Here is a 27,679-nt window from a genome sequence, read left to right as displayed (position 1 = left end):
AACTAATATTAATTATCTTAAATAATATATACCTATACACATATATTATATAATATATATGTATAATACCTTCCATTTATATATATATATATATATATATATATATATATATATATATATAAATACTCTCTTCCATACTAATCATAATTAAATCAAAACTCCATGTGTACACATATATACATATATATAAATATATATACACCACCCTCCATAACAATATAATATACTATTATATTTACTCCAAACAATTACTACTAATCCTCGTAGTAACACTCTATGGTTCTTAGAATACCAAGAACACCTCCTCAAGTGGTTATTTTCAACCCTCACAGGCTTAAAATCAATTCTAAAAATTCATCGGACCCCACAGGACCTTTCCGGGACTCCGAACACCTCCTCACGCGCCCCCACGCGCCGCCAAACGCGCCTAAAACTCTGGAACGCGCCTCCACAAGAAGCCACGTGGCTTCACGCGCCCCCACGCGCTCTCATGCGCCGCCCATGCACCTGATTCTTCCTCTGGCTGACGTGGCGCTCTCTCATTTGCTGGATGTAAACTGGTCCTTATGCGCGTGTCACATAGGATTAGTTCACCGCATCTCTATACACCTCCATGCACTAGCACCACATCACATCAACTCTCCTTTCAATCAGCCACATCTAAGGTTCAAATTTATGGTACATTGAACCTCCATGCACCCGCATTACACTGAATCAATCTAGTTAACTTTAAATAATCCAATGGCCAAGATCAGCTTGTGTACCAAATTCCTATGCACCGTATCACACCAGAACCTTCGCTGGTCATCAGGACCATCCCATGGTCTTGATTTGAGGCGCACCGTAGTGTAATGTACCTGACCGCACCGAATCAGAATCGTTTTTATGCACAGAGACCTCTAATTCGTGTACCCAGTATGCATATATATTATTTTTTTTTATACACATAAATAATTCTAAAAATATCATAAAAATATAAAACAAATCCAGAAAAATATAGAAAAAAATTCCGAAAATTCTAGAAAAATTCCAGAAAAATAATTAACCCTTTTGGGTCACAAATTTACCTATACATTGATTTTAAAAACATATATACCACACCTATATACATAATTAAAATCCAATGAATACACAAATTAAATATAATAATTTATATATATATATTTTTTCGATCTAACATGATTTAATTAATGATTTTAAACTAAATTTTGGCACCCAAGGTGATAAATTTATGGGTCCTAAGAGGAGAGTTAGAGACAACTTGCCTGAAGATTTCGAAACGAAATCGAAGCTTTAACCTTTGATTGTCTCTTCCAATTTCGGTATCCGCTTTCTCAGATCCAGCCTATTCCTTTTCCGTTCTCTCTTCTTCTTCCCTCTTTGTCTCTTTTATTTTTCTAACGTGAAAACTTCTTAACCCTAAACCTTATGTGTATATTTATACACATTAAACCCTAAATCCTATTCCTAGTAGGATTACAAAATAAAATAATAAACTAATATTATTTAAATAATATAATATATATATATAAACATATATTATATTACTTATGCATATATATATCTCCCATAATTAACCATCGGTTAATTAAATCCTAACTCCTATATATATATATCCATAAACATATATCCTTCTGTAACCCTTATCAATTAATTATATTTATATATAATTAAATCAATAAAAATGATTATTTAAATAATCAAATACCCATTGGCCTTTATTAATTAACCCATCAAGGCTTCATCCAAGCCCAAGACCATATCCTTTGGTCCAACATTCCTTAAGCCCAAACCAATTAATCTAAATAAATAAAATAATTAAATAAATACTTAAACTAAAATACTAATTACATAAAACACATAAACAAATAAGAATTTACAACTAAGTCACATCATCTCAATACGCCACAATTCAATCAACAATTAAATACACACACATCAATCATCATATCAATTCAATAAATGTATAATCACAAAATAAAATCTAACTAAAATGAGACAATTAATCTAAACATTCAATTAAATAAAATAAATCATTTAGAAATAAAATAAAATTCATTAATTCCAATTAATAAATCCTTTAAATTATCGGGGTATTACAGCTTTGGAGTAGGCAAGTTACTAGCATGAAATATGCAGCAAGTGTACAATTTGAAGATAGTTAAGACACTTGTTATTTGTTTGCAATATTCAAAGAGAACACATGGCTAGGTGCAATGGTGGGAACAAGAAGGTAGCTTATTAAAACTGAGGCCAGAGTACTAGGATCAAAATCCTCTCACGTCACGTTTTCTCCCGTGGTTCTAAGGGGTGGGTGAGTTTCATCACTATCAAAGATGAATTTCTTCGATTCTGCAATGGTAAAATTTCACCAATTCCCAAATAGTAACAAACGATTGAAATTTCACTATTATAATAACGAAATTCTTCATTCATAATAATAAAATTCTCATAGCAGGAAACCGCGGGAGCGGAAAAATCATGACTGGAGATGATTTTGATCCTCAGTAATAAGGTTGGACCTTGCCTGAAATTGATTAAACACAAAGAACACACATAACTTTGACAGAGCCACATTTATTCATTTCCTAAACAACAGAGCAAGTGTAGGAAATCTTATTTGGTCAGTGATAAGTAAAAAAATGATGGCCTTGTCACGTGTTCTTCCCATTTCAATATAAAATAGTAATCCCTTTATTTGTAACGTAGGAGAAAATTTTTCTTTCACATTTAATACTTCGTTATCAATGCTATTAACTAATTGTATAATTTCAAATAAGTAAAAATGTCTTATTTTAGTAAATTATATCACTACATGTCTACCTGGCAATATTTAATAAGTTAGATAATATCATATCATCGCTACAATGAACTTATTTAAAATTTTCTCTTATCGTGTAACTTATTGACATGCACAACTATTATTATCATATCACATAAATTATACTATTATTCGAAAAATGAATGAATAGATCCCCTTTTTATTTCTAGGAAGGCTTTCACACACTACTGTTACAATTGTTTATGACTCCGTAATCTTATCAATACTGTTACAAGTGTGTTCTAGTGGTGTCACTATAATAATAAAAAAATTAATTAAGCTGAGTCTTAATGTAAATTGCCCTGAAACCCATTTTATAGTATCATAGCCCCAAATTGGCGGGAATCCATGTCCCCGAGACTTGGCGGGAAAATATACCTAGTTTCCTATTAGGGCGGGAAGGCAGGCAAAACAATTTCAGGGAGAGAGAGAAACGGAGAGAGATGGTTGGAGTACCGTACGATTGCCTGGTGAACCCTCTCGGAGCCGTACGATTGACATTCGAGAAGGCGGTGGCCTCAGGCTCAGATCCGGCCACTTTCAATGGCGGAGACTGGGGTGCCACCGATCTCTTCCGCGACTTCCTTTTTGATAGCGGCGGCCTCTCTCAGGTACATCTCATTTTTCTCTCACTACATCGAGATCCTGTCCTTTCGCTGTTTATTTATGTATATTGATCAGATTGCCATGTGTAGTAACAATTTTTATTGAATCTAAGGTTTATGCTTAATTTTGATAAATTGGAAGACTGAAGTGTTCATTTTCCGATTCATTCATAGTATATTTCTTTTGGACTATAACCTCCACTTCATCTTCATCTTCATCTCATCAGAATTTTTCATTAAATCGATTGCATTATCGAATATGGAATTAAACTAGGGTTTACATTTCAGTTACTTCCCTTCTTTTTTTTCTTTTTCTTTTTTGAAATCAATTTTATATTTGCTGTTAGGGGTTTTCTTAATTATAGGGTTTTACAGTTTGGTACAATTTGTAGCCAAATAAACTGTCAATTTGAGAGTGATTTGTATTGTTTAATTGGTTTAAGATGATTAAAATTATTCATTATTGTGCCTCAGTTTATCTCTCAAATTATTATTATTATTATTATTATTTTTTTTTTTATTTATTTATTTTTCATAACTGGGTTTGTGCTTTTGGAATTTTTTTATTTTATTTTAATCAATATAGTTGAATTATTGCGTTTGGTGCTGAGATAATGTAGGTACCGATAGTTAATCCTGCAAATCTCAAATGGGTTCAACCCAACACTCTAGTTCGATTTCGGGGAATGATACAAGACATGCTGGGTAATGAGTTATATGTTGGTGCCTATAAGGTATCTGACTCGTTACCTCCTTGTGAACTATCACCTTCTATTTGTCAATAAATTCTGAGCTTCTAAAGACTAAAATGGTTGGTTTTGTCCCTTAAAGGATGGGGCAATGTGGAGAACCAACAAGTTTAGTGATGTTCCTCAAGTTCCCATTTGTTCATCATCTGATATGAGGATCTGGGAACGCCGTCTGCTATATTGTGTTCCTGTAAGTTCTAATATTTTAAAAACCTCCTTTATGCGCTCTTATATATATTTTTTCCTTTTGATCTACTTATGGAACACATGCATACGCTAATTTTAATCTTTTAGAAATGGGTATTAATTCATAACGATTGTTGTTAGTGTATTAGTATTGGATGACTGCTAAACTGTAGGAACTTCCATGGGTTAACCCATTGATGATAGACCTTTTGGTTTGCTGACTCGTCTTCTTCTCAGGTACCCGGGCAGAATAAATGGACTGAATGTTCTTCTGAAGTTCTGCTAAACCAATGTACAAACTGGACATCCCCAAATAGGGATAAGCGGCAGAGGGAGGATGGGGCAGCTACTGATGACATGGATCTGCAAGTAGTTCCCATATGCTCATAATATATCCATCTATCATATTTCAGTCATTTCCTTAAGCAAATCATTTAGATAGGTTGACAGTTGACACAAATGTTTTTCATGATCGTGGAATCTTTGCAAAGGAGCAGGATAATCCTTTTGTCCTGTTTCAATAATCTAGATTGCTTTTGTTCATGTGTTGTGCGTGCGCATATAAAGTACTTTTTGGATTATTTCTAATTGTTTGGACTAGCACAAGAAATTCTTTTTATAACAAGTGTAATGGTTATTGATGTTAGTTAACTGCTTATATATTAACCTCTATCATATTGAGGTTGCATTGCCTTTTCCTGTCTATATTTGGACAGGTCTCAGATAATGAGTTGCAGGGTACTCCATGTACTAAAAAGATGGTAAGCAGAAACGATCCGTACATTGTGTGTGTGTGTGTTTTTTTATTTATTTATTTATTTATATTTATTTGGGTTAGCTTGTTTTGAGTAATAATCTAAGTTTCTACTTGGATGAGGACTGAGAAACTTCCATGGTTGTAAGATGAAAGTTCCAGAAGTCTGCATATATAAGATGATAAATATAGTACTTTATGGAGTGTAATCATGTCCCAACTCATCATCATTATTTTTGTTAAAACGTTAGATCATTATGTCATTGATGTGCTCTTGCTTTTCTTTGCACGTCCTAATCTAAATGAAAGAGGTGTGGATTCCCATCAAATTAGCAGTTGTCATACGATTCTTAAGACGCATAAATGAGTGAATTTTAATGGAATTAAAACCAACTTTTGAAAGGTCAAATGAGACGTATTTTAAGAACTTTTCGTATACATTTTTAGCAGACGTGCCCTGGAGCTTGACTAATTTTGAGGTTGTAACCATTATTCTACAAATATAATTCCTGACATGATAGATGAATTACCACACCTTTTAGATCAACCCAAATTTTAAGTTTCAGGTGAACTTTTATTTCAGTTGTCATTGACTTTTTTTTCCTTTTCCTTTTTTGGTTTTTTCTTAGCGAGGGTGTGAACCCCATTCCCAGTCTTCTCTTCAACAGGAGTCCACAATCGAGGGCTTTTCTCCTAGTATATGTATGGCTCCCGATTTTGACAGAAACTTTCTTCCTTGTCTGGTGAAGGTAAATATGGTTCTCTTTTCCCCCCTCCCCAAGTTGCAGTGTCACCTCAATGAATCACGCTCCACTAATGTTTGTTCCCACCCTATATGTTGAATGTTTTGTGCAGATATATGAGTCTCCCGAGTCTGACTTGAAGCTGAATGATGTTTTTGAGTTTGTTGGTGTTCTAACGTTTGATCTGGAGCTTACAGTGGACAAGGATGATACTGAGAATTTAGAAAATAGTTTCTGTGACGATGAATTGTCGCATTTGCCTCCTAGCAAGGTTTTGACTCCATATTCAGTTGCTAATACTTTGTATTGGACATACTATCACAGTTTTTTCTGTTTTAATTTTGTATAAAGTAAAAATAAGCTCATTAAAAATGTTATTTTATCACTTATAAGGTTGAAGCGCCAATATTTTTCAAAAGCGGCAACTCATTTTAAGGCTTTTATAAATTTCTCATAATCAAAAGTGATGGCAAATGTAGCCATACACCCTTTCTATTTCCCTTCTCTACTCAAGTCTGAAAGAAATATCTCACTTTTAAAATAAATAAAAAAATCTAACTAATACAGCTGATGAGTTTTTGTTTTACAAAGTTGAAGTGGTAGTGAATGCCAAAATCATTAAACTGGAGATGTTAAATCAAATCGAGTATTGAATCATGGATCCCAAGATTCAACTTAGTTTTTTTTTTTATGACAACTCAATAATGCTCCGAAAATTTGAAGGCTTAAAATTTGACTACAGTATTCTTTACCATTCAGAATAATGAATTTTCTCTGATTCGTAAATATGGTATATAGCTTTGGTTCTGGGAGTTTCTGAATTTAAGTCTCTCTGTCTGCTTTGTTCCCCTGTTTTGCAATATATTTTGTCTACCTGTTGATTTATCTCTCCATGCGCAAGATGGGGTCACACTTGAGGGGGCATGTGGGAGTTTGATATACATTGTTGAGTCCATTTCTTAACAGTTTAAGCTATTGGGTCAACTGGTGTTCTAACATATGGTGTATCTGGTCATCGTTGTAGGTACCACAGCTACATTGTCTTGTACATCGGAAGCTTGCAGCTCATGACTTTCTTTCTAGTTCCCCTGTGATGGAGGTAATTGGATTATACTGACCTTATCTCTGTAAAATATTGTTTGTCTCCCTAATGTTGTTTTTCGTTTTCTCTGAAGCTGTGTTCCCCTTATTTTTTTGACTAAGTTTGTATATTTTGTTCCTACAGCCAAAAACCCATTTGGTGAAAGAGTCGAGGACTGCTTTGCTGAAGCATCTCACTTCTGTTCTTGGAAATGATGGGGTGGCAGCTCATTTCATGTTGTTGCATCTTTTGTCCAGGGTATATGATGTTTTCTCATGAACATGGTTCTCAATTTTTATGTCACAAGTGATGTGGAATTCTTATATCACGGGTTTCTCGCTAACTTCTTTCAGTTCTGCATGTCTCACTATGCCATTCTTGTACCAAAACATTTTACATCAAATTTCTTATATGGAATAATAAACAGTTTAATTGTTGCAGGTGCATGCTAGGGTAGATACACTTGCGGTGGGGAAGCTCTCACTTAATCTTACTGGTTTTAGCGAGAAAAGTGTGTCTGTTTTTGGGAATAGTGTTAACCTTGCTATCAAGAATCTTCTACCTTTCACTCAATGTATACCCCTAACAGTGGATTATCTCAACACTGCTTCACTTGCCCCAAGAAAGGATTACCAGACGAACAGGTAATTGAAGTTTTTTACTTTGTGCTACTAGGGAAGGAATTCTGTGTCTAGCAATATTTCAATCTATGACCATCAATATCTTCATTGTTTTTTTCAACTTCATATGCTCAATCTGCAGACTGGTATCTGGAGTTCTGCAGCTAGCTGAGGGTTCACACTTGACAATTGATGAGACGCAGTTACAAGCAGGGACTCTCAACTCTATTGGGGTTGAAAATGTGAGATTGTTGAAAAGCCTAATGGAGTCCCAAAAAGTAATTTCCAACTTATTTCCTGTAGTATACATGCTTGTATATGTCTGTATGTATAGTTATCTTTCAGCCAAGGTTCATGAAAATTGTTATTTACACTCGAGAATTGGAGTAGTTTATTTCTTTTATCTACTACAGTAAACACATTCCAGAGTTTATGCAGTGCCTATGCTCCTTGGAGTGGCTAATAGCCTAATAGATTGATTCTACAGCCAATTTTCTAAGTAGTTACTATCTTTTTTGTTTTTCTTTTTTTTCTTGGTCAGGTGGAGTATGATTTTCAGTATTATAAAATGGAGATGGCAGCAGATGTCCGATTACTAATTTTGTCGGAGGGGAAATCAAACATCCTACCAGCAGATCTAGTTCTTCCTTTCCGTCCATCTTCGGTGGGTTCCTCTGAAATTGAGGATGCAGAAGCTGTGAAAGCTTGGAGATGGTACTTGGCTACTCTTGGATCCCTGCCACATTCTATTGAATCAGAAATGCTCAAGGTATGAGTTGACTCACTCCATTGTTCTTGCAGAAGATTAGGATTAGGATTAGGGAGAGGAGAAATATTCATTCCTCTATTACCAGGAAATAGGGTTTCCTGAAGTTTTCCTACTCTTGAAACATGTTGACACTTGGAACTTGACAGAAACCTTGCACCATGCTGATGAGAGTTTGAGCCAATATGAGCATTGTGTTATAGGTTAGACCACCTAAGCAGAAGTTGTTATGTGAAATGTTTACCCAAATAATTGATACTAAAGCTTGCACGAAAACTAAACTTTGTTGAATTAATGGGATAAGTTGATTAGTTGTGCAAGACTGGTTTCTTTTCCATTCAATATACATGAAACATTATGTTGGAAGTGCATTAGATTTCAATTCACTTTATAAGCATGTTCAGTTGGGGTTGGATTAGGATTCTGTTCTTTCAATGACCAATAAATGTGCGATTATCATTCTATTTCCTCCACCAATAAATGTGCCATTATCATTCTATTTCCTCTATATGCTCCATGCATGGTTGGAATCTGGGATTTATCCTTGGCTGTATGAAAATTTTCTTGCTACATTAATGACAGGATTATATTATCATGTACTGCTAATTTGCAGGTGGTAGAAGATGATTTGGTTGCAGCAAGGCAAGCAGATCGGAGCTTATGCAGCCGGGATTTTAGCAGGTTATTTGTATGTGCAAATCTTCATCTGTTTTCCATTTCGTCATTTTTGCACTGTCTAATCTTTTTTGCTTGCAGATGGCTGACAATGAGCCGTTTAATGTCCCTGAGCTTTGGTGAAACCTCCCTATCACTGGAACACTGGCAAATGGTCAAGGAACTTGAGAGGCTCAGAGGGGAGAGGCTCCGGTGTAGTTTTTAACCAATTTGTTTGGAAGGAAATAGGGTGTTAGTTGATGTAAATTATAAATTCATGGTATGGACTAGATTCAGTTAGTTGAATCATTTTGTATGCAATGGGAGTTGCTGCAATGAAGAAAAAAAAAATTCCCAAGAAATACAATGGGTGTCAGAATGGTCTCTTCTTGAGTTGGATCCATTTGTTTGATTTAGACTTCGAATTTGATTATACCAGTTCACTGCAAACAAATTGTGGAAAAATCAGCTGCCATAGATGTTCAAATGCTTGCAAAGTAGGCTATGTTAAGGATGGTGCAACATCCAATATGGTTGGGTGATGGGAGTGCAGTGATTTTCATCTCCTCTAACAGCTCCGACTCGCCTTTCTTTTCTTATATACATAATAGGTCCAAACCTCCTAAATAAATGTGTATGGTACACAAGCTATACGCCATACAAACACAGTAAACACCATTCCAAAACTAACACACACCTCTTATAGTCAAGATCAACAGTCTTGACAAGCCAAAGAAAAGGTGCTAGCTATAGAAGGAAAACTACCACAACAAAAGAAAAAAACATTGCTAGATAAAGACCCCATTATGTCAGTGGTGAAACCACCGGCGAGAGGACCAAACACACCAGCGTAGGCACTAGAGACGTCGGACGTCGGCAAAGGACGCAAATGCATCAGATCCACTCTCAGCGCAAAACACCAAAAAGCTCCATAAAGGAGCAGACAAACAAACCCAACTCCGGCTACCTAGCAACCATCTACCCCGAAAACAGCGTAGATCAGGAGATCGGGAACATAAACTCGCGATGAAACGTGAGACGCTGCTCACAGCAAAACCTTGACGACAGCGAGGAGAAGCAACAAAAAACGGCGTGAATCCACGCACTGAACAGACTATGTACAACACACCGAGATTATTAATCAGTGGGTGGCAGGAATCGATACCTCTCCACTCCCATGGGAGGGAGTGGGGAGGAAGTAGAGAGAGGAAGGCGAGGAGCGGCGGCTAGGATAGAGAGAGGCGAGAGAAAAGTTGGGTAGAGGAGAAGCATTCTTTAGAATTCCCATAAACTAGAAAGGGAATTTATTAGAATAAAAATAATACAAGGATTAAGTTAAGACTTGCTTGTCTTGCCGTCTATTTTGAGTCCGGACCCTCCAACCCCAAAATGATGAAGTCCGGACCCTCCAACCCCAAAATGATGAAGCCGGTGAACAAATCCAATCTTGTTTTTCCTCCCCGGTCAATTCAATACTACATTTCACAAAGAAATCATAAGCGGGTTCAGGTATACTATCTGTTCTTTGATGTTCAGTTCCTGATTCCTCAAACCTGATTCTATATTTGCTTTCCGAGAATGTGTTGAAAAGGGACAAAAGAAAATTTGAAGCTCAAATTTTGCATTGTCCTGGTTCAGTTTAAGATTTTGATAAGGGTAGGCATTGGGCGAAGGAGGCGATTGACTTCATCATGACACAGAGCAAGCAGCCATGGCATATAATTAGTTATAGGGAAGTTGTCGAAGTTAACTTTGATTGTATGTATAAAAGGTGCAGGAATGATAATTTAAGAAGACACATGAACACTATATCGAACTATACACTCCGGTACCAGCCAAGAATTTAAGGCCGGTTTGATTCAGATAACTGAAACGAAGAACATCAGTCATGTCTATAACCAACATGTATGTTAACAGTCACATTAAATAATATGTGTGATTGTCACCTGCAAGTCATTTGAAGCAGTAATTAGTTAAGTAAAAGTGTTGCAGCTTCCACAACGGAAGCTCTGCCTTTTTTGCCAAGAGCATTCACACTGGAAGCGAAAAATAAATATATAAAACATAGATGAAGTTTGTCACGCAACCTACAAAATAAGAGGCATTGATTTGAGGAACCTTACATGGCCCTCAAGCACACATGCCCCAACAAAGCTCACAGAAAGATTATACTATTATTCTCACAAGGATAAGCACACAAATGAAGTTACAGAGTCATAAAGTACTTGTATAAGAATATAAAACAATCTACAGAGTAAGCATACTTGGGAAGACTGCAGCCACCGTTGTAATTATGCTGCTTCTTGATGCTGCTGCTGTTCACCTTGCCAAGCCCAAACAATGTTGTTCAGAGCTGGTTTTATATCTCGTTTCAGTAGCCTCTGAAATTCCAGTGTACCGCTGCTAGACGTCTTCATCTCCACCAAGTGAAAGGATGGAGCAAATTCAAATATTTCTACATCAATGGACAATGCAACTTTTCTTCCTTCATTTGATCTCTCCAGTTTCAACAATCCTCCATCTTTCTTCTTTACTTGCAGCTTCAGAAGCTTGGAAATTTCCTCCAGTTTGGATATGATAACATGGGCAGGCTTTGTGGATGTAAATTGTACTTCTTCCTTTCGGTCATTTTCCACAAACAAACCAGACAAGTTAAAGCCCGACGAAAGAGATATAATATCAAATGCATTCAAATTAGTGAGCTTGGCCAACTCTTGCTTTGCCTCAGCAGCAGCACTGTTCATCCCACAAGGAGTACAAACTGCACCAGTATCCACTTTAACCATTTCACTGTGTTCTACTTTATTTCTTTTGGATTTGGAGTTGATCCCTTTTCTGAACCAAGGATTTTCCATAATTTTGGAAATGGAAATCCTAGTATATGCATTCGGGTCGAGGATTTTGGACAGCAGTTTGCACACTTCTGGCGAAAACCAATTAGGGAATTTATACTCTGCCTTGCTTATCTTCCTATACATCTCCATAAGATTTGAATCATGGAATGGGAGATAACCAGCTAGTAGAACAAATAAAATCACTCCACAAGACCAAATGTCAGCTTTGGCCCCATCATAGCCTTTTCCATTGATAATTTCCGGAGCAACATAGGCTGGGGTTCCACAGGTCGTGTAGAGTAATCCATCCTGACGCTTAGATTCAGCAAGGGCGCTCAAACCAAAATCTGTCACCTTCAGATTTCCATACTCATCTAGAAGCAAGTTTTCTGGTTTCAAATCCCGGTGATAAACACCTCTTCTATGGCAAAAATCAACAGCACTGATCAACTCTTGAAAGTACTTCCTTGCAACATCTTCCCTGAGCCTTCCTTTGGCTATCTTGTTAAAGAGCTCACCACCTTTGGCATATTCCATGATAAAGTAGATCTTGGTTTTGCTGGCCATGACCTCATAAAGCTGCACTATATTTGCGTGTTTTACCAGTCCCATTGCAGATATCTCTCGCTTGGTCTGATCAATCAGCCCAACCTTCAAAACCTTCTCTTTGTCAATTACCTTAACAGCCACACTTTGACCAGATTTAAGGTCCCTCCCATGATAAACCTTTGCGAAGTTTCCTTGCCCTAATAGTCTCCCAATATCATATTTTTGCATCAACACTTTATTCTTATTCTCCATTCCAAATCAAAAACCCTAATACACAACAATAAATTATGTTCTCCTGCTAATATATACTATTTACAGGAGCAGGAGTCCTAAAATTTGAAGACCTCAACCGTCTTCAACAAGGTCATTCCTCAACCCGAGAGGAAATCTGTAAGCTGAGGCTTCATTGTGCATCTCGGAACAAAGCTTAAATGTGCTGTCACTCGTGTAACCCACATTTTCAAGGATGAATACTGGAAGTCCAAATGGTGGGAAAATCTCAAAGGTTTCAGAGAAGCAACTATCAGCAATCAAGCACATCTTTCCGCATTCCCAAGTGTTTGGTTTTCAATGATATGTAAGATAACTCTGAAAGTAATAATTAAGAGAAAATGTTAAACATCTCCGTGCATTTGAAAATACATACAGGGAAAGAATTCAGTTCACCAGCAAAAACAGCTGACAAATCTGAACAAATAAATGAGCAAAAACAGCTGACAAATCTGAACAAATAAATGAACAAATGATCATGCTAGAAAAAAGGCATTTTGGCAGGTAGCTCAATGTATCCTTTACAGAACCAAAAAAAATTAAAATTGAAGCAATGATAAATATCCAGTTAGTACTAGAAAATATGACAGTAACATTTGCAACCAGACAAAGCCAAAAGCTAACTGTACCATGAGGAAAGAAAAAAAAGTGCCTGCTCGGAGTAAAAAAATCCTCCACATCTTCAATAACTATAGAAAGAAAAAATACTTGGGGAAAGAAGAATAAGATACTTTTGGACTACAGAAAATTGCATCCTACATTTGCTTCTTGAAACCAAAATATAGAGATATATATACATATATATTATAGCATGTATCCTATGGATAACTTTTTTCCCGGTTGTATTGTATATATTCGACTTTTTGTCGGCCCTCTTAGAGCACACATAGTACACCTCCAGGCACTTTCCCTCCCTCCATATGCACCAGACAATTACCAAAAATTCCCTTATTAGAGTGGCTCCAAAGAGATTTGAATTCCCAACCTCCAAGATGTGAGGTGGAGCCTTACCATTAGACTATCTCCTTGAGTCTACATTTATTATATATCAGATTAACTAATATTCTGTACATAAAGATATGGAAAATACGAGGTGCCAAACATGGCAACAACCCACAATCTAAAAAAAGGGATACAAAATTTGCGTAGGCAAGAAGTGCCGAACACAGCAACAACCCGGAATCTAAATAAAGGGGCCTGTTCATTTTAAAATCTATTTACAATATTATTCATATTCTTTATCAATTTAGATTTTCATTTTCCTTGGTTCAAGCTTTGCTTTTAGAATGTTAGTCTACTTTTAACATCAAGCTAAGGTGGTTGAAGCAGATTTTTAAGTTATTGATCAGACACCAAACCTTTTTATGGTAACCGGTTCATCCCAGTTCAAATGCACAGAACCCAACATACCAAACCAGTTAGGAAAATAATCACCACATTATAGTTAAAAGTAAAGACTTCCAAACATCAAATCTTATATAGTAATTAGAAAACACAGTTTCCTTCACAACCCAAGAAAAAAAAAAAATATATATATATATATATATATATATATATAGTAAAAGGAGTGAGGAGAGCAAACAGAGGAACACAATACGTCAGATAAAATTGAGAATTAGCAGATTCACCATTTTTAAAAAGAAAAAAATAATAAAAACACCAATTGTTCAAATCCACCAGATTCACAAAATAAAAATAAACAGATCAGAACAACAGACAGCATTCCCTATATATATGCATCTAAATATACATGTATAAACAGATTAGAATAGCAGACTGTACCCCTATATATATAGCGTGTTCTAAAAAATTGCAAATAGAAATAACATTGATCAATGATGCAACACTATCTCAACATAATTCAAACCTACATCAAATGATCAATACACGTGAAATGACTGCTACAACACAAAATATCTATTTTAAACATCAAGCTAGACTTTCAAATAATCACCACATTATAGTTAAAAATAAAGACTTTCAAACCTGAAATCGTAAATGGTGATTAGAAAACACAGTTTTCTTGACAAACCAACAAATAAAAATAAAAATAAAAATAAAAATAAAAATAAAAGTAAAAGTAAAAGAGGAGAGCAAACAAACAGAGGAACACAACTCAGATCAAATTGAGAATTACCAGATTCACGCATTTTTTAAAATAAAAAGACCAATCTTTCAACTCCACCCGATTCACAAAATTAAGATATACAGATCAGAACAGCACACCGCAACCCCCATATATATATATATACACACACACATCTAAATATATATGTATATACGGATCAGAATAGCAGACTATACCCTCTATATATATGCATCTATATATATATGTGTGTGTGTGTGTGTGTGTATGTCAGTATAGCTCTAAAAATTGCAAATAAAAATGACATCAATTGTTCATAGACGCAGCAATATCTCAACATAATTCAAACCTAAATAAAATAATCAATACAAGAGAAATGACAGCTACAACACAAAATCGAAAAAATATACCAGATTTGGCCTTAAACTCGTGATTTTAAGAACGTTCCAACACCAATACAATTCAACTCGAATGAATTAAGCTTAAAAATAGAAATAAAGAAACAACCCAACAAAAATTTATAGAAATTTATATGCATATAATATACATACATATATATTCAGGAAAACAAAGAAGAATAACCTGTGGAGAGAGAGTAGTAGCTTCAGACAGATCCGAAACTTTGAAGACAGAGAGAGAATCGAAAAATGGGGAAGAAATAGAGAAAAAACAGTGGAAAGCAATTGTGTCTGCTTTCCTAACGGTGTGGTTGTAAGCTTGTTTCGGCCGAGCGCTAGCTTAGCTGTCACAAACATAATGTTGACAATTCTTGATGTACGGCTATGATTGAAGGGACATTTTTGTATTTTACATTGCAGTTTTGTAACACAATTAATTATTTTGAATCCTATACTTTTCATTCTCAATACTATATTGTTTGAAATAGCAAGCGAGCCGACAAGCTCTCTCTCTCTCTCTCCTCTCGTAAATTTTTTTTTTTTTTTTTTTTTTATCTTAACCGACCGAATATTATATGAGTATATAGTGGTTGTGTTATAGACCACATGAACGAAGTTGTACAAAGGGCATTTTTTTTTTTTTAATGTTTTATTGAAAGCAATGTAATGACATCATGGCCCATAGGTTTTTATTAAATATACATACATTCAAAGTTAAATTCAAATGGTGCAGTATTAGGAAAGTATGAATTTGAAGTGAAAGACAATCTTTTTGATATCTATGTTTAATTGAATCTGGAAGAAAATATTGTCATTTGTTTTTCATTTGTATATAAGAAAGACTTTAACTTTCTTTAAGAAGCAATTACATATCTCTAAGTTTTAATAAGTCTTATTTTCATATATTTGTAAGTCACAGTTTTAATCGGGGACGGAGTTAGATTCAGAAGGCACATATGGTAAAAAAACAATGAAAAAAAAATAGCTGTAAGCCAAAACTAAACAACACAATAATCATAATCAATCAGAAATAATATAGGTTCTATATGTGTTGATAAAATTAATAATGATTCAAAACTAAACTAAACAACACAATAATCAATCAGAAATAATATAGCTTCTATATGTGTTGATAAAATTAATAATGATTCAAAACTAAACTAAACAACACAATAATCAAGCATAAATAAAATAGATTTTATATATGTTGACAAAATTAATTGTACTTGCACAACAAAAACCAGTTGCTAATCAATTAGCGAAACCAGGTTTAAAAGATATAAGAAATTAAAACTTTAAAGAAAAAATTCAATTTACTAATTTTTTTTAATTTGTTGTCATATAATCATAATATTGAAAAAATCTCATAATAGAGAAAATATTGCTAATCAATTATTAAAAAAAATTCAAAACAGATAAAAAGAATTGTAATTTTTTGTAACTGAGAAAAGTATGATTTTTTTTTTTTTTAATAAAAAAAATTCCAACTTTGTATGGAATAGAAAAGGTAACAGAAACCTAATTAAAAATCATAATTTTGCACTTTTATTCTTCTCTCCCATTATTCTTCTTTTTCTTGATGTTCTTCTTTCTCTTGATTCTTCTTCAGTTACAAACCCTAGCTAGAAGCAAAACAATAGCAACTCTAAAAATTCAAGAATTCAAGTTACTTAAAAATATAAAATACTTTCATCATACTTGTGATAAAATAAAAAATAAATCACAATCCAAACTAAATTTTCAAGATCAACCATTGTGGTCACCAATCAAACATTAAACAAAGAATTAAAAAATAAAATACTTTCATGGTGCTTTTGATAAAATAAAGATAAAAACTAAATAAGAAAAACATAATCCTAATGAACTTACAAGATGAAACACGATTGCCTCCTTTTGAGAGAAAAATCTGAACACCAATTACAAAGAGAAAATGAACAGATATAGTAGAGGTAAAATACATAATAAAAAATAAATAAAATGCTTTCATGATACTTTTGAAATAATAAAATATAAATCACAATGCAAACTAAATTTACAAAATCAATCATTGTTGTTACCAACCAAAATAAAAATACACAATAAAAAAATAAAAAAAAAAAAAAAAACAACAACAACAACAAAAGAAAAAAAATCATAATCCTATCTAACTTATCGGATCAAGCTAAATAATTACGTACTTTTAGTAATTTTTAGTCATGAAGAATTTCGAGTATAATAAGATTTATTTACGATAAAAAAAAATCATTCTTATATAACTTACCGAATCAAGCTAAACAATTACCTATTTTATTTTAGTTGGTAAGTTGTTTTAGCTACGAAGAATTCCGAGTATAATATGATTTATTTTAATTGGTAACTTCTAATTGATAATTTATTTTATTATTTATTTATTTTTAACGATGTCATAATAGGATTTATTTTAATCTGTAACTTGTAAGAGTATAATATGATTTATTTTAATGGATAACTGTTAAGTGGTAATTTATTTTATTATTATTAGTCCGTCCACTATCTCATTTTTAGATATCCCAAATAATGGCAACGGAGTGGAGTTGGGGTGAGTTTGGCTTTTGTAATTGTTATACCATCTCTACCCCTACTCCAATAGACAAAATACCGACCCCGCTCCATGTACTCCATTTAATTGCGGGGTGTGACGGGGTTGGCCGAGTTATGTCACTTTTATTATATAATAAAAAAAATATATTAGCCCAATATGCTCAAATTAGGCTGATATATAGGCTGACACAACTTTTAAATTACTAAGTATAAAATATTAATATATTAACAAACATTTCAGTAAAGTAACGAGAGTCCTAAAAATATAAAATATATATTTTATATATATATAAATTTTAAAATATACATTTATAATCGGGGCAGGGTTGGGTCGGGGCGGGGTCATCACTAAATCCGCCCCCGTCCCAAACCGTTTCGGATTTTCAATTATTTTACCATATTCGTCCCAAACCCATTTAAGGGCCATTAAATCTACCCCATTAGGGGTGGGGGAGTGGCAAAAACTCGTTGGGTCAAAGAAAATTGCCATCCCTACAAATTAGTTGTTTACTTTGAAAAGTCAAAGCAAATAAATCTTATTTTTCCATCATTATCATTTATATTTTCAAAAAATTTCAAACTTAATAACTATACATATTTAAACAAAAAAGGACAAGTTGATAATTTGCAAAAAGGGATAATGCATTAATTGCATGTCCCCCTAAAAACTTCAATTTTTAATCATGGACATCTAATATGGGACAGATGGAGTATTTATTTTTAATGATGATTTGAAATTCTTGACACCTTTTTTTTTTTTTTTTTCTTTTTTTCTTTTCTTTTTTGGAATATTAATCAACCCTCAAAATAAGTCAACGTACATGATGAAAACTAATTGAAAAAAATTTAAAAAAATTCAACAAAGAATAACAACGTGATATATATATATATATATATATATATATATATATATATATATATGTTTTGATTCAAGAGTGTATTTGCGTGGATATATTGGTTTTTGTTCAAATTAAATTTATACATATGGGTTTAGATGCACAGTCTTATCAAGGTATACACATTTATAAATATAGTGGTTGGTGGAGAGGGGGGTGATGGTGGGTGATTGAGAATGGAGAAGTGATGGCCATGGTTAGAGGGTGGAGGTGTAAGAGGTGATAGATGTGGAAGGAGAGATCAAGAGGAGAAAGAAAATAAATATATTAATGATAAGTTTATTATTTTTTAGAAGGTTATAATAAAGATGAGTTATTATGCTCGCGAATTTAAGAGCGAGAGAGTGAGAGTGGCAAAATTAATTTGAGAAAGAATGCACGAAAAATTGTGTGACTTAGATTATGTTACAAAAAATTGTAGTTTTAAAGCATATGGTAAGACTACATGGCCTCCACAACGGGAGGTAATCCAAGTCCCTTTGTGAGCTTTCTCTTTGGTCTTGGTCCTGACACAATCGTAAACTTACTTTATATGATTTGGAGTTTATAAATTTGACATAAATCTTTGCATTTAACCCATAACCCGTAATGACAAAAATCTGATTGTACACTCGGTTTATCTTTGCCCATGTACAATACGCTAAAATAAAACCATTTTAGAGAGGCCACCCATTTTTGAATCAATCGTCCACCAGAAGAAATAATATACTAGTATAGTAGTATTTGTTTTTAGTTTTGGATTCATTGTATTTGTTTTTGGTGTCTTTTTGCAGACAGTGTGTATTTGGGGTTTTCATGACCCCTTTGTAACGGCTATTAATTACTTATTTGATCAATAAAATAGTTGGTGATCGTTTACCAAAACATTTAAATAATTTCAGAGTAGTATAAAATAACATAATGGAGACAAACATGCCCACCAAAATTTTAAAAAAACGGTTGGTGAACAACACCATCTACAAAAAAACAAATCAAAACCAATAAAGTAAGAAAGTTGAGACATATAAACCCCATCACATCAATGCTGCATTTTGTCCGGTAGAGAACTCCTTTAAATATATGGCAAAGTTGTAAATTAATTAACAAGAGATCTAACACTCAACTTGGCACTCAACAATGGCTCTTCAGCTAATAAAGCGCCAACGACCTTTCAGCCGGCTAGGGGATCCTCGAGTTCATGGGAATATATGACTTTGATATTGTTGTTAGATCGGAAGGATCTTACTCAAAAGGTTAATTAATATATAAGACCAACATTATTTAGAGGGTCGAAAAATACGAGGACTATCAGAAATTTTATTATTTATTTAAGTTTGTATTTGAAATAGTAGCACATTAATATTCATCATCATTCCCACACATATGTAACGTCCAAAACTATACAATAAAAAAAGGGAGGAAAAGAAGGAAAAAGAGAGAATGGAAAGCCCCAGAGGGCTTGAACAAATTGATAAAGTAACGATTTGAGAGCGTTCATGTCTCAGGTTCAAACTTGTTCATCGCCATTATAAATCTTGATTGAAATTGTTACTGAGGTGTAGAACCGTCGATAATATTTTTGATTTATAAGTTGAGGTGGGTCCCACCCAGGTGAGCTCCAACACCAACTAAAAAAAAAAAAAAATGAATAGAAACAAACACACGACATTGGGGGACCGCTGGGGGGTCCTGGGATCAGTCCACCCACAAATGAAAAGAAAAAAGAAATAAAAAAATTGCAATTATAAAATGTGTGGTCAAAGTGTGTTTGTGCAAGTGTGTGAAAGGAATAAAAGATGGTACAATGTGTTCTGAACTCTGAAGTCGCTGTCTGCATGCATGTAAGGTGCATGTTTGCCTTCAGAGTTCAGACACGGAAATGTGTAATTGTAAAACAAAAATTATGGTTGCGCATTGGGCAGAATATTTTGTATAAACACACTATATATATATATATATTGTAAATAAATTATTCTTTTTGGGTTATAAAATTGAAAAATTATTATATGATTTCAGTCAATCACAACATAATATGTAATTAAAAATTTAAATAAAGTTAACACATTTACTTACGTGTCAAGTTGTAATTGACTGAAATAGTTCCAGACCTGTAAAAACTAAAAATTTGTGGTTTTTAAAAAAAACAACGGCATTGGATATATCTTTTTACAAAGATAGAGAACTTTTTTTTCTCAAGAAGGTGTGAAATGTCACATAATTCAGCGGTTTTGAAGTAATAGCAGGGCCAAGAATTTAATTGAGAGAGGGCCACCATTATAATAATATGGTAAAAGAGGCTTTTTGAATTTTGATTCTAAAAAATTTGAGTTAGAAAACAAGAGGCTTTTTTAATTTTAGAAGTTTTTCTTAAGGTCTTTTTAAATATTTTTAAGAGTTGTGTGGAGGCATGTTTATAAATTCCAAAATTGGAGTATAAAAAATACAAATAAAATAAAATTTCCAAAAAGACACATGTAAAAATAAATAAATATTCTTCTAATTTTATTTCTATTTTAGGTGTGGCAACTTCTTCTAATCTCAACTCCCACGGAAAAAACTAATTTCTGTGTGTGAAAACTTATAATAGTTTAGTTAGTATCGTTGTTGGGTCGCACAATATTGATCATAGGCTCTAAAAATCTTGGGCCTTATTGACATGCTATTTGTTGGTCTCTCCCATTCAAAGAAAGTGGGCTTTGGCCCAAATCTAAATGGTGTGCCCTAGACCTGCATTTCAACCTTTTAAAATATCGTTATGACTTCACAAAGAATCAGGTCTCACATTCAAATATTTGGGTAAATAATTTCCGTGAGGTGAGAGTGTGACCAGTGACCAGTGACCGTGTGAGCATCAACTGCGAAAAAAAAATCTCATCACCATGGAGGATAAAGGGAGAAAAGAAAATATGTTTTCTGTTTTTTTAATTTTTTTATTATATTTGAGAAATTTTAGTTTTAAGTTTATTTAAACATGAAATAAATTTTGTGATTTTTTATTTTATTTTATTTTATTTCCATTTTCGTGCAAGTAAAATAGAGTCTTTAAGGTGTCTTAAATGCCCCAATCGTGACTAATACTCTGCGCCAACAGGACTTCAGTCTTCACAGCCATAATTTTAGGTTTGTTGCTATCTAGAAAACCAAAGTTGTATATTTTTTTTAACAAAAACCAAACCAAAGTTGTTGATATTGAGCCACATAAGATTTAAAATATTCTAATTACTAGGGGAGGCATCAAATGGTCCTATTATCATCTCAGAGCTATATAAAGTACATATTGCTCTTAATAAATGTAGTCTTGTAAATGAGTTGTTAATAATAACTTTTTAAACTATTTTCTTTGGATACTCACACCGTAATCGCTTGCCAACTCAATTACCATAGGGAATTTAATGAGCAGTCATGTACCACCACAATTACCACACAATGGATATGTGGTCTCTGTTTGAATATGTATTCTTATACTATTACAATCAAATCATTTGATAAAACTATTCGAACCAATGCATTAATTTCATAGTATTTGAGCATTAGGTTAGCTGGCATGCCCTAAAGCTTAGGGTAAGTAATACATCTGATTAGATTAGATGTAGACGTAATATAAATTTGGATCATCCATCTTTATTACAGTAAAGTACAGAATTCTTTCCAAACGAGAAACCAAATCCAAATACATTGGTTTCTTATGAATTGTTCGATTCTTGGTCCAAATCGAAAATTCTACAATTATTTTAATTCATGAAATCATTACATTATAAGCTAACCAAACAATGGTATAAAGTCAAAAAATCAATAGGCATGAGTCCATTTCTCCTCCCCCTAATTGTAACAACCCGAACCCATGGGTCCAAATCATTGACCGAGTCTCTACCCGAACCTGAAATCAATGAGGGTACAATGATCGTTTCCCATGCTCATGTGTGGTATTCAATTTATTACAGGGCTTAAAACATTTCAAAATCACAGCCCAAGAGGAGAGAGTCAAAACACTGGTCAAAGAGAGAGGGTCAATCGGCTGATGGCCCTTGGTCGGCCGACTGACTGAGATGGTTAGTCAGCCGAAACGATCCTCAAAGTTGCAAGCTCTTGGGACTTTGCTACAGTGGCTCATCAGCTGACTGATGTTGAGGTTCAGCCGGCTGATGAAGGAGGGTCGGTCGGCTGATGAAGAGGTTCGGTTGGCCGAAACAAGCTTTCTTAGGCCTCAGCTCACTGGAATGCCACAAAATGGTTGGTCAGCCATCTAACATGCCTTGTCAGCTGGCTGATGAGCCCTGGAATACTGCTTTGTGCAACCTGATAGCCCAAAAATCTTAACCCTCTTTGTGAGCTAGACCTAATATTCATTCAATCTCGAATTCGCGATAACAATGCATAATGTTATACAGCTAAAGACATCAATATCATATACAACATATGTTATCATTTCCCATTCATTATAATATGTCAATATGGTTTCGTGAAGCAGCAGGTCTCACATTCAAATATTTGGGTAAACAATTTTCGTGAGGTGGGGGATGTGACCAGTGACTGTGTAAGTATCAATTACGAAAAAAAATCTCATCACCATGGAGGATAAAGGGAGAAAAGAAAATATGTTTTTTTGTTTTTTTAATTTTTTGATTATATTTGAGAAATTTTAGTTTTAAGTTTATTTAAACATGAAATAAATTTTGTGATTTTTTATTTTATTTTATTTGCTTTCTATTTTCGTGCAAGTAAAATACAGTCTTTAAGGTGTCTTAAGTGCCCAAATCGTGACTAATACTCTGCGCCAACAGGTCTTCAGTCGTCACAGCCATAATTTTAGGTTTGTTGCTATCTAGAAAACAAAAGTTGTATATTTTTTTTAACAAAAACCAAACCAAATTTGTTGATATAGAGCCACATAAGATTTAAAATATTCTAATTACTAGGGGAAGCATCAAATAGTCCTATTATCATCTCAGTGTTATATAAAGTACAAATTGCTCTTAATAAATGTAGTCTTCTAATATTCCATAGGGAATTTAATGAGCAGTCATGTACCGCCACTATTACCACACAATGGATATGTGGTCTATGTTTGAATATGTATTCTTATACTCTTAGTTCCGAATGTTTACAATCAAATCATTTGATAAAACTATTCGAACCAATGCATTAATTTCATAGTATTTGAACATTAGGTTAGCTGGCATGCCCTAAAGCTTAGGGTAAGTAATACATCTGATTAGATTTGATGTGGACGTTACAATTTAATATAAATTTGGATCATCCATCCTTACCACGGTAAAGTACAGAATTCTCTCCAAACGAGAAGCCAAATTCAAATACATTGGTTTCTTATGAATTGTTCGATTCTTGGTTCAAATTGAAAATTCTACAACTATTTTAATTCATGAAATCGTTACATTATAAGCTAACCAAACAATGGTATAAAGTCAAAAAATCAATAGGCATGAGTCCATTTCTCCTCCCCCTAATATTATCACTACATTGATGTCAAGCAATTTTCTTATCTATGAAGGATGAAACCTTTTGTTTGAAGTAATTTTGTAAATAATACTATTAATTGATTTAGAGGGTATAAATTTGTGGACCTCTCATTATTTATTAGAGCATAGGAATTGGTGGGGTGGTTGGAAGGACAGTTGATTCCCTCCTCATTTAATCACAAAGTTCACCAATAAATTCCAAGATGGTAGGTCCTTTTCAAAAAGAGGTACCAAATTTAATGTTCACACAATCAAATAATGACAGAGTATAATTTAATTACTTACTAGTATATCTTTATTTAATTTGATAGACTCCCATCATTTGATTGGCCAAATACTTGCAACAATTATAATTATTGCATGACTATATATATTTTGATACAAGTATAATATTAAGGAATTAATCTAAAATTTTAAGTCACTAGAAATGTAACAATAAAATTGCATAAAAATAGATTATAAGGAAAAATAATAATTAATAAAAAGATTATTGGTTATCAAGTCAAAGCAGTTTAAAAAATATATATATATATATATTGGTTGGTGTACATAATGATGGTGATAATTGGTGGAATTTATGATCCTATATTTTGACGAGGTAAAATGATGGTCTAGAAATGGAAATGTCATCATTTTTTAGACACTGTAGGGAAACAGCTTTTCAATGAGACACGGGACCACAACCCTTTCTCATTGATTTAATTTAATTAATATTCCATTATTTACATATATGCTCACCGCTGACCACTTTCCTTTATTTTCTCAATTGTTTTTCTTTATCAAAAGTTCTAAAAAAAGAGTAATATATATGGTATCAAGAGATCTGATTTACTTGGCAAGGGATGTGAATTTTCTTTATTAGTTGCAAGATTGATTAAGAAAAGTTATAATAAAATTTTATTTTATTATTATTATTATTATTTATTTTTTTAAAAAAATTTAAAATACTTAACCAAAATGAGATTAATGCGATATATCATGTGAACTCTACGTAAAAATACTAAATAATTTTTTTTTTCCTAGTTGGTACTCACACACACTTATTTCTTTTGAGACTTGAAGACCCCTGACTTTCTTTTAGAAAGTAAGAGACTGATATAACTAAGCCACTAGCCTGTTGGTAAATACTAAATATTTAGTTTAAATTTGCATTATTTAATCATCATAAACTTTCGATCTCAATGTCTCTCTATATGAATGGCTAATAATGAAAATTTATGATTATTATCAAGAGGGCAACCTCTCATAGCATCTCCAATAGTTGTCTATTTATTTATTATTTATTATTTTTTTTTGTATAAATCTGATGTATCATAGTAGATTTGTACGAAAAAAAATTGGACTAATTATTTTAACTCCAACCATTATTTTATATTTTTTGTGTAAAAATATATGTGTCAATAACAACTAATCACGTGTCATGCCCAAGACCACGGAGAGAGAAAATATGCTCATGTGACCGTGTTAAAGTGCTGTAGAAAATACACAACAATTTTATACATTACTGAAGTGTCAATGTATCTTAACATACTATTGAAGATAAAAAATATTAATACAAAATGGTCTTTTAACATACTGCTACAGATGCTCTAATAGCATGAATTACCCTATAAGAAATCTATGAAATTAATTTAGCCATCAACGGTCTAGATTCATACAAAAAATTCATAAGTAAACATGGTACTTAGTGCCCGTTTGGTATTGTTGTTGTAATGATAAAGTGTTTTTATCAATAAAGTTGTTATAAAATTGTATAAGTAAAAAGTATGTTAGCCATTTGGTGATTCATTTTAAAAAATCCTTTTTATAGTAAAAACATTTTATATATTACTATTTTGACTATATTACCCATAATAAACATGTGTTTTTTTTTTTTTTTTCATCACCAAACTTATCTAAATACAATTTTTCAAAATTAAAAACTCTTTTAAGTTGTTGAAAAGCAATCCCAGATGAACTTTTAATCATATTTTTTATTTATGTTTTGACAAGTAAATCTTTAAATTAATATGGATGCAAAATTTGGAGGTTAGTACTATCTTGATCGTATCCTGAAACCATTTATTAATGTACTATATATTTGAAGCCTTCAACGTGCACATAATAGAACCATAAATTAACACACACACAGACACACACTCAAGAAGCTCCATAGCTAGCTAGCCACCACAAAATGCACAATGGTCATGGCCATGAGCTTCCACCAAAGTTCCTCCAGATCAAGAAGAAGGAAAGGTCCAACAAGGCAGAGTCATCTTTCAGAGTGCTATACTATGGAGGAAACCCTAGTTCAGTACCATTCAAGTGGGAGTCACAGCCAGGTACCCCTAAACACCCTACACTAAATTCTGATTATTCCACTTCTCTCCCTCCTCTCCCTCCTCCACCTTCCTATCACTTCGCTTCCAAGCTGATCAAGAAGTGTCCTTCAAAGTCCAATTTTCTTCGCACCATCTTTCCCAAGATTTTTCCCAAGAAAAAACATCTAGTGTTGCCACCACTACTCATGTCGTCGACTTCCGTGTCCTCGTCATCATGTTACTCACCATCTACTCTGACGAATTCATATGACGAACATAACAGACGTCGCAGCTGCAGCTTTTTATCGCGTTCAAGATCAACCATCCAATTCGGGATAGATGGCAATGATGATGATCAGGAGGCCACTGGATCGTCTACTTTAACTTTGTGCTTTGGTTCTAGACACGGAATTTAACTAATTTCCAGAAAGCTTGGAGGCCACCAGTAAATGTGAAGAACACATTGCCATAGATATATCGTATGCTATGAGTGAATATTTGCCATAAAATGATAATAATATAAAATCCTAATTTGTTATTGATGGGCTGAGCTTAAAGATTTTTATTTCCTCTCGATAATGTGTATATATATTTTTAATGTTATTTTAGGTTGCATAGAATTGATGTATTGAAATTAGAATTTGAGAAAATTGAATTAAAATTTAGTTTAAGTTTAAACTAATTTTTCTCCAATTTTACTTTTAAAATTAAATTAAATTAAATTATTTCCAATTTTAATTCACCATATGACCAAACATAGCATAAGCATATTAAATTCTAGTTTTGAGGGTGTGATTGTGAATATGCTTTGTATTGGCAGTGGGCTGCCAAAACCAAGGAACATGCATATAATGTATGCTAACAACCCATGCTAGCTAGTTGGAATCAAATCCATGATATCTACTTTTGTAATATTTGTGGTCCATTTGGAGTCAATATCACAATTATATATATATATATATATATCAATATTCATGTGCATGGTAAGATGAATGTATGATACGAGTATAGATAACTTATTATAAATTTGATTGCAGATTGGATGTGTAGCTAATAGAAACCTAATCTTGAGATGACAACTGCAATTTCACATGCCCACTTAGACAAGAAGTATTAGCTGTACTTAACCATGAATTGAGTGAAATGGATCAAATTCATGAGGCCATATGACAAGCAAGGAAAAAAATACAGAAAAAGGGAATAATGTCCAATAAGGAATGTTATTCAATTTATTGTGGCAGAAATGAATATGACCAGACACCATCTTCAATTTCTCCATTACCTGTTGCCCTAGTTATTTCATTCACCAAACTTACATACCCAGTTTTTTTTTTTTGGGCACGATCTTTTCA

At 33.4% G+C, this 27,679-nt stretch overlaps 3 protein-coding genes across 4 annotated transcripts; 2 read left to right on the top strand and 1 right to left on the bottom strand.

Moving 5' to 3' along the window:
- Nucleotides 1-2,105: 2,105 nt before the first annotated feature.
- LOC132312461 (mini-chromosome maintenance complex-binding protein-like) lies at nt 2,106-9,417 on the top strand. 2 transcript variants are annotated; one of them, XM_059810839.1, is made up of 14 exons: nt 2,106-3,432; nt 4,047-4,160; nt 4,258-4,365; nt 4,599-4,730; nt 5,078-5,122; nt 5,745-5,864; nt 5,971-6,129; nt 6,883-6,957; nt 7,084-7,197; nt 7,381-7,583; nt 7,702-7,837; nt 8,101-8,328; nt 8,939-9,013; nt 9,082-9,417. In XM_059810839.1, the coding sequence occupies exons 1-14, from the start codon at nt 3,265-3,267 to the stop codon at nt 9,121-9,123; spliced, it is 1,719 nt and encodes a 572-aa protein (XP_059666822.1). In that variant the 5' UTR covers nt 2,106-3,264; the 3' UTR covers nt 9,124-9,417. The 2 variants fall into 2 exon arrangements, with proteins under 2 accessions (XP_059666822.1, XP_059666821.1); XM_059810838.1 differs by having other exon boundaries at nt 8,939-9,006; nt 9,082-9,416.
- Nucleotides 9,418-11,016: 1,599 nt separating this feature from the next.
- Nucleotides 11,017-15,455, bottom strand: LOC132312463 (CBL-interacting protein kinase 18-like). Its single transcript, XM_059810840.1, has 2 exons — nt 15,301-15,455; nt 11,017-12,950 (listed from the first exon to the last, which is right to left on the bottom strand). Exon 2 carries the CDS (start codon nt 12,612-12,614, stop codon nt 11,271-11,273), a length of 1,344 nt encoding a protein of 447 aa, XP_059666823.1. The 5' UTR covers nt 12,615-12,950; nt 15,301-15,455; the 3' UTR covers nt 11,017-11,270.
- Nucleotides 15,456-26,200: 10,745 nt separating this feature from the next.
- On the top strand, nt 26,201-26,743 carry LOC132314470 (uncharacterized). The gene has a single exon (XM_059813335.1). It carries the CDS (start codon nt 26,201-26,203, stop codon nt 26,741-26,743), a length of 543 nt encoding a protein of 180 aa, XP_059669318.1.
- Nucleotides 26,744-27,679: the final 936 nt, after the last annotated feature.

Source organism: Cornus florida, unplaced genomic scaffold (assembly GCF_030987335.1).
Source record: "Cornus florida cultivar Cherokee Brave unplaced genomic scaffold, ASM3098733v1 CherokeeBrave_3.0.0_Hap2_Chr06, whole genome shotgun sequence".
In the NCBI taxonomy this organism is placed as follows: Eukaryota; Viridiplantae; Streptophyta; class Magnoliopsida; order Cornales; family Cornaceae; genus Cornus; species Cornus florida.
Note: the sequence above shows the minus strand (reverse complement) of the source record. Positions and strands in the feature narration are given on the sequence as shown.

What these genes read in the sequence shown, in the direction of transcription:
- LOC132312461 (XM_059810838.1), top strand. Translation starts at nt 3,265, where the DNA reads ATGGTTGGAGTACCGTACGATTGCCTGGTGAACCCTCTCGGAGCCGTA. An exon ending in ATAGCGGCGGCCTCTCTCAG is followed by an intron (nt 3,433 to 4,046) that starts GTACATCTCATT and finishes GAGATAATGTAG; the next exon opens with GTACCGATAGTTAATCCTGC. An exon ending in TTCTTCCTTGTCTGGTGAAG is followed by an intron (nt 5,865 to 5,970) that starts GTAAATATGGTT and finishes TGTTTTGTGCAG; the next exon opens with ATATATGAGTCTCCCGAGTC.
- LOC132312463 (XM_059810840.1), bottom strand. Translation starts at nt 12,614, where the DNA reads ATGGAGAATAAGAATAAAGTGTTGATGCAAAAATATGATATTGGGAGA.
- LOC132314470 (XM_059813335.1), top strand. Translation starts at nt 26,201, where the DNA reads ATGCACAATGGTCATGGCCATGAGCTTCCACCAAAGTTCCTCCAGATC.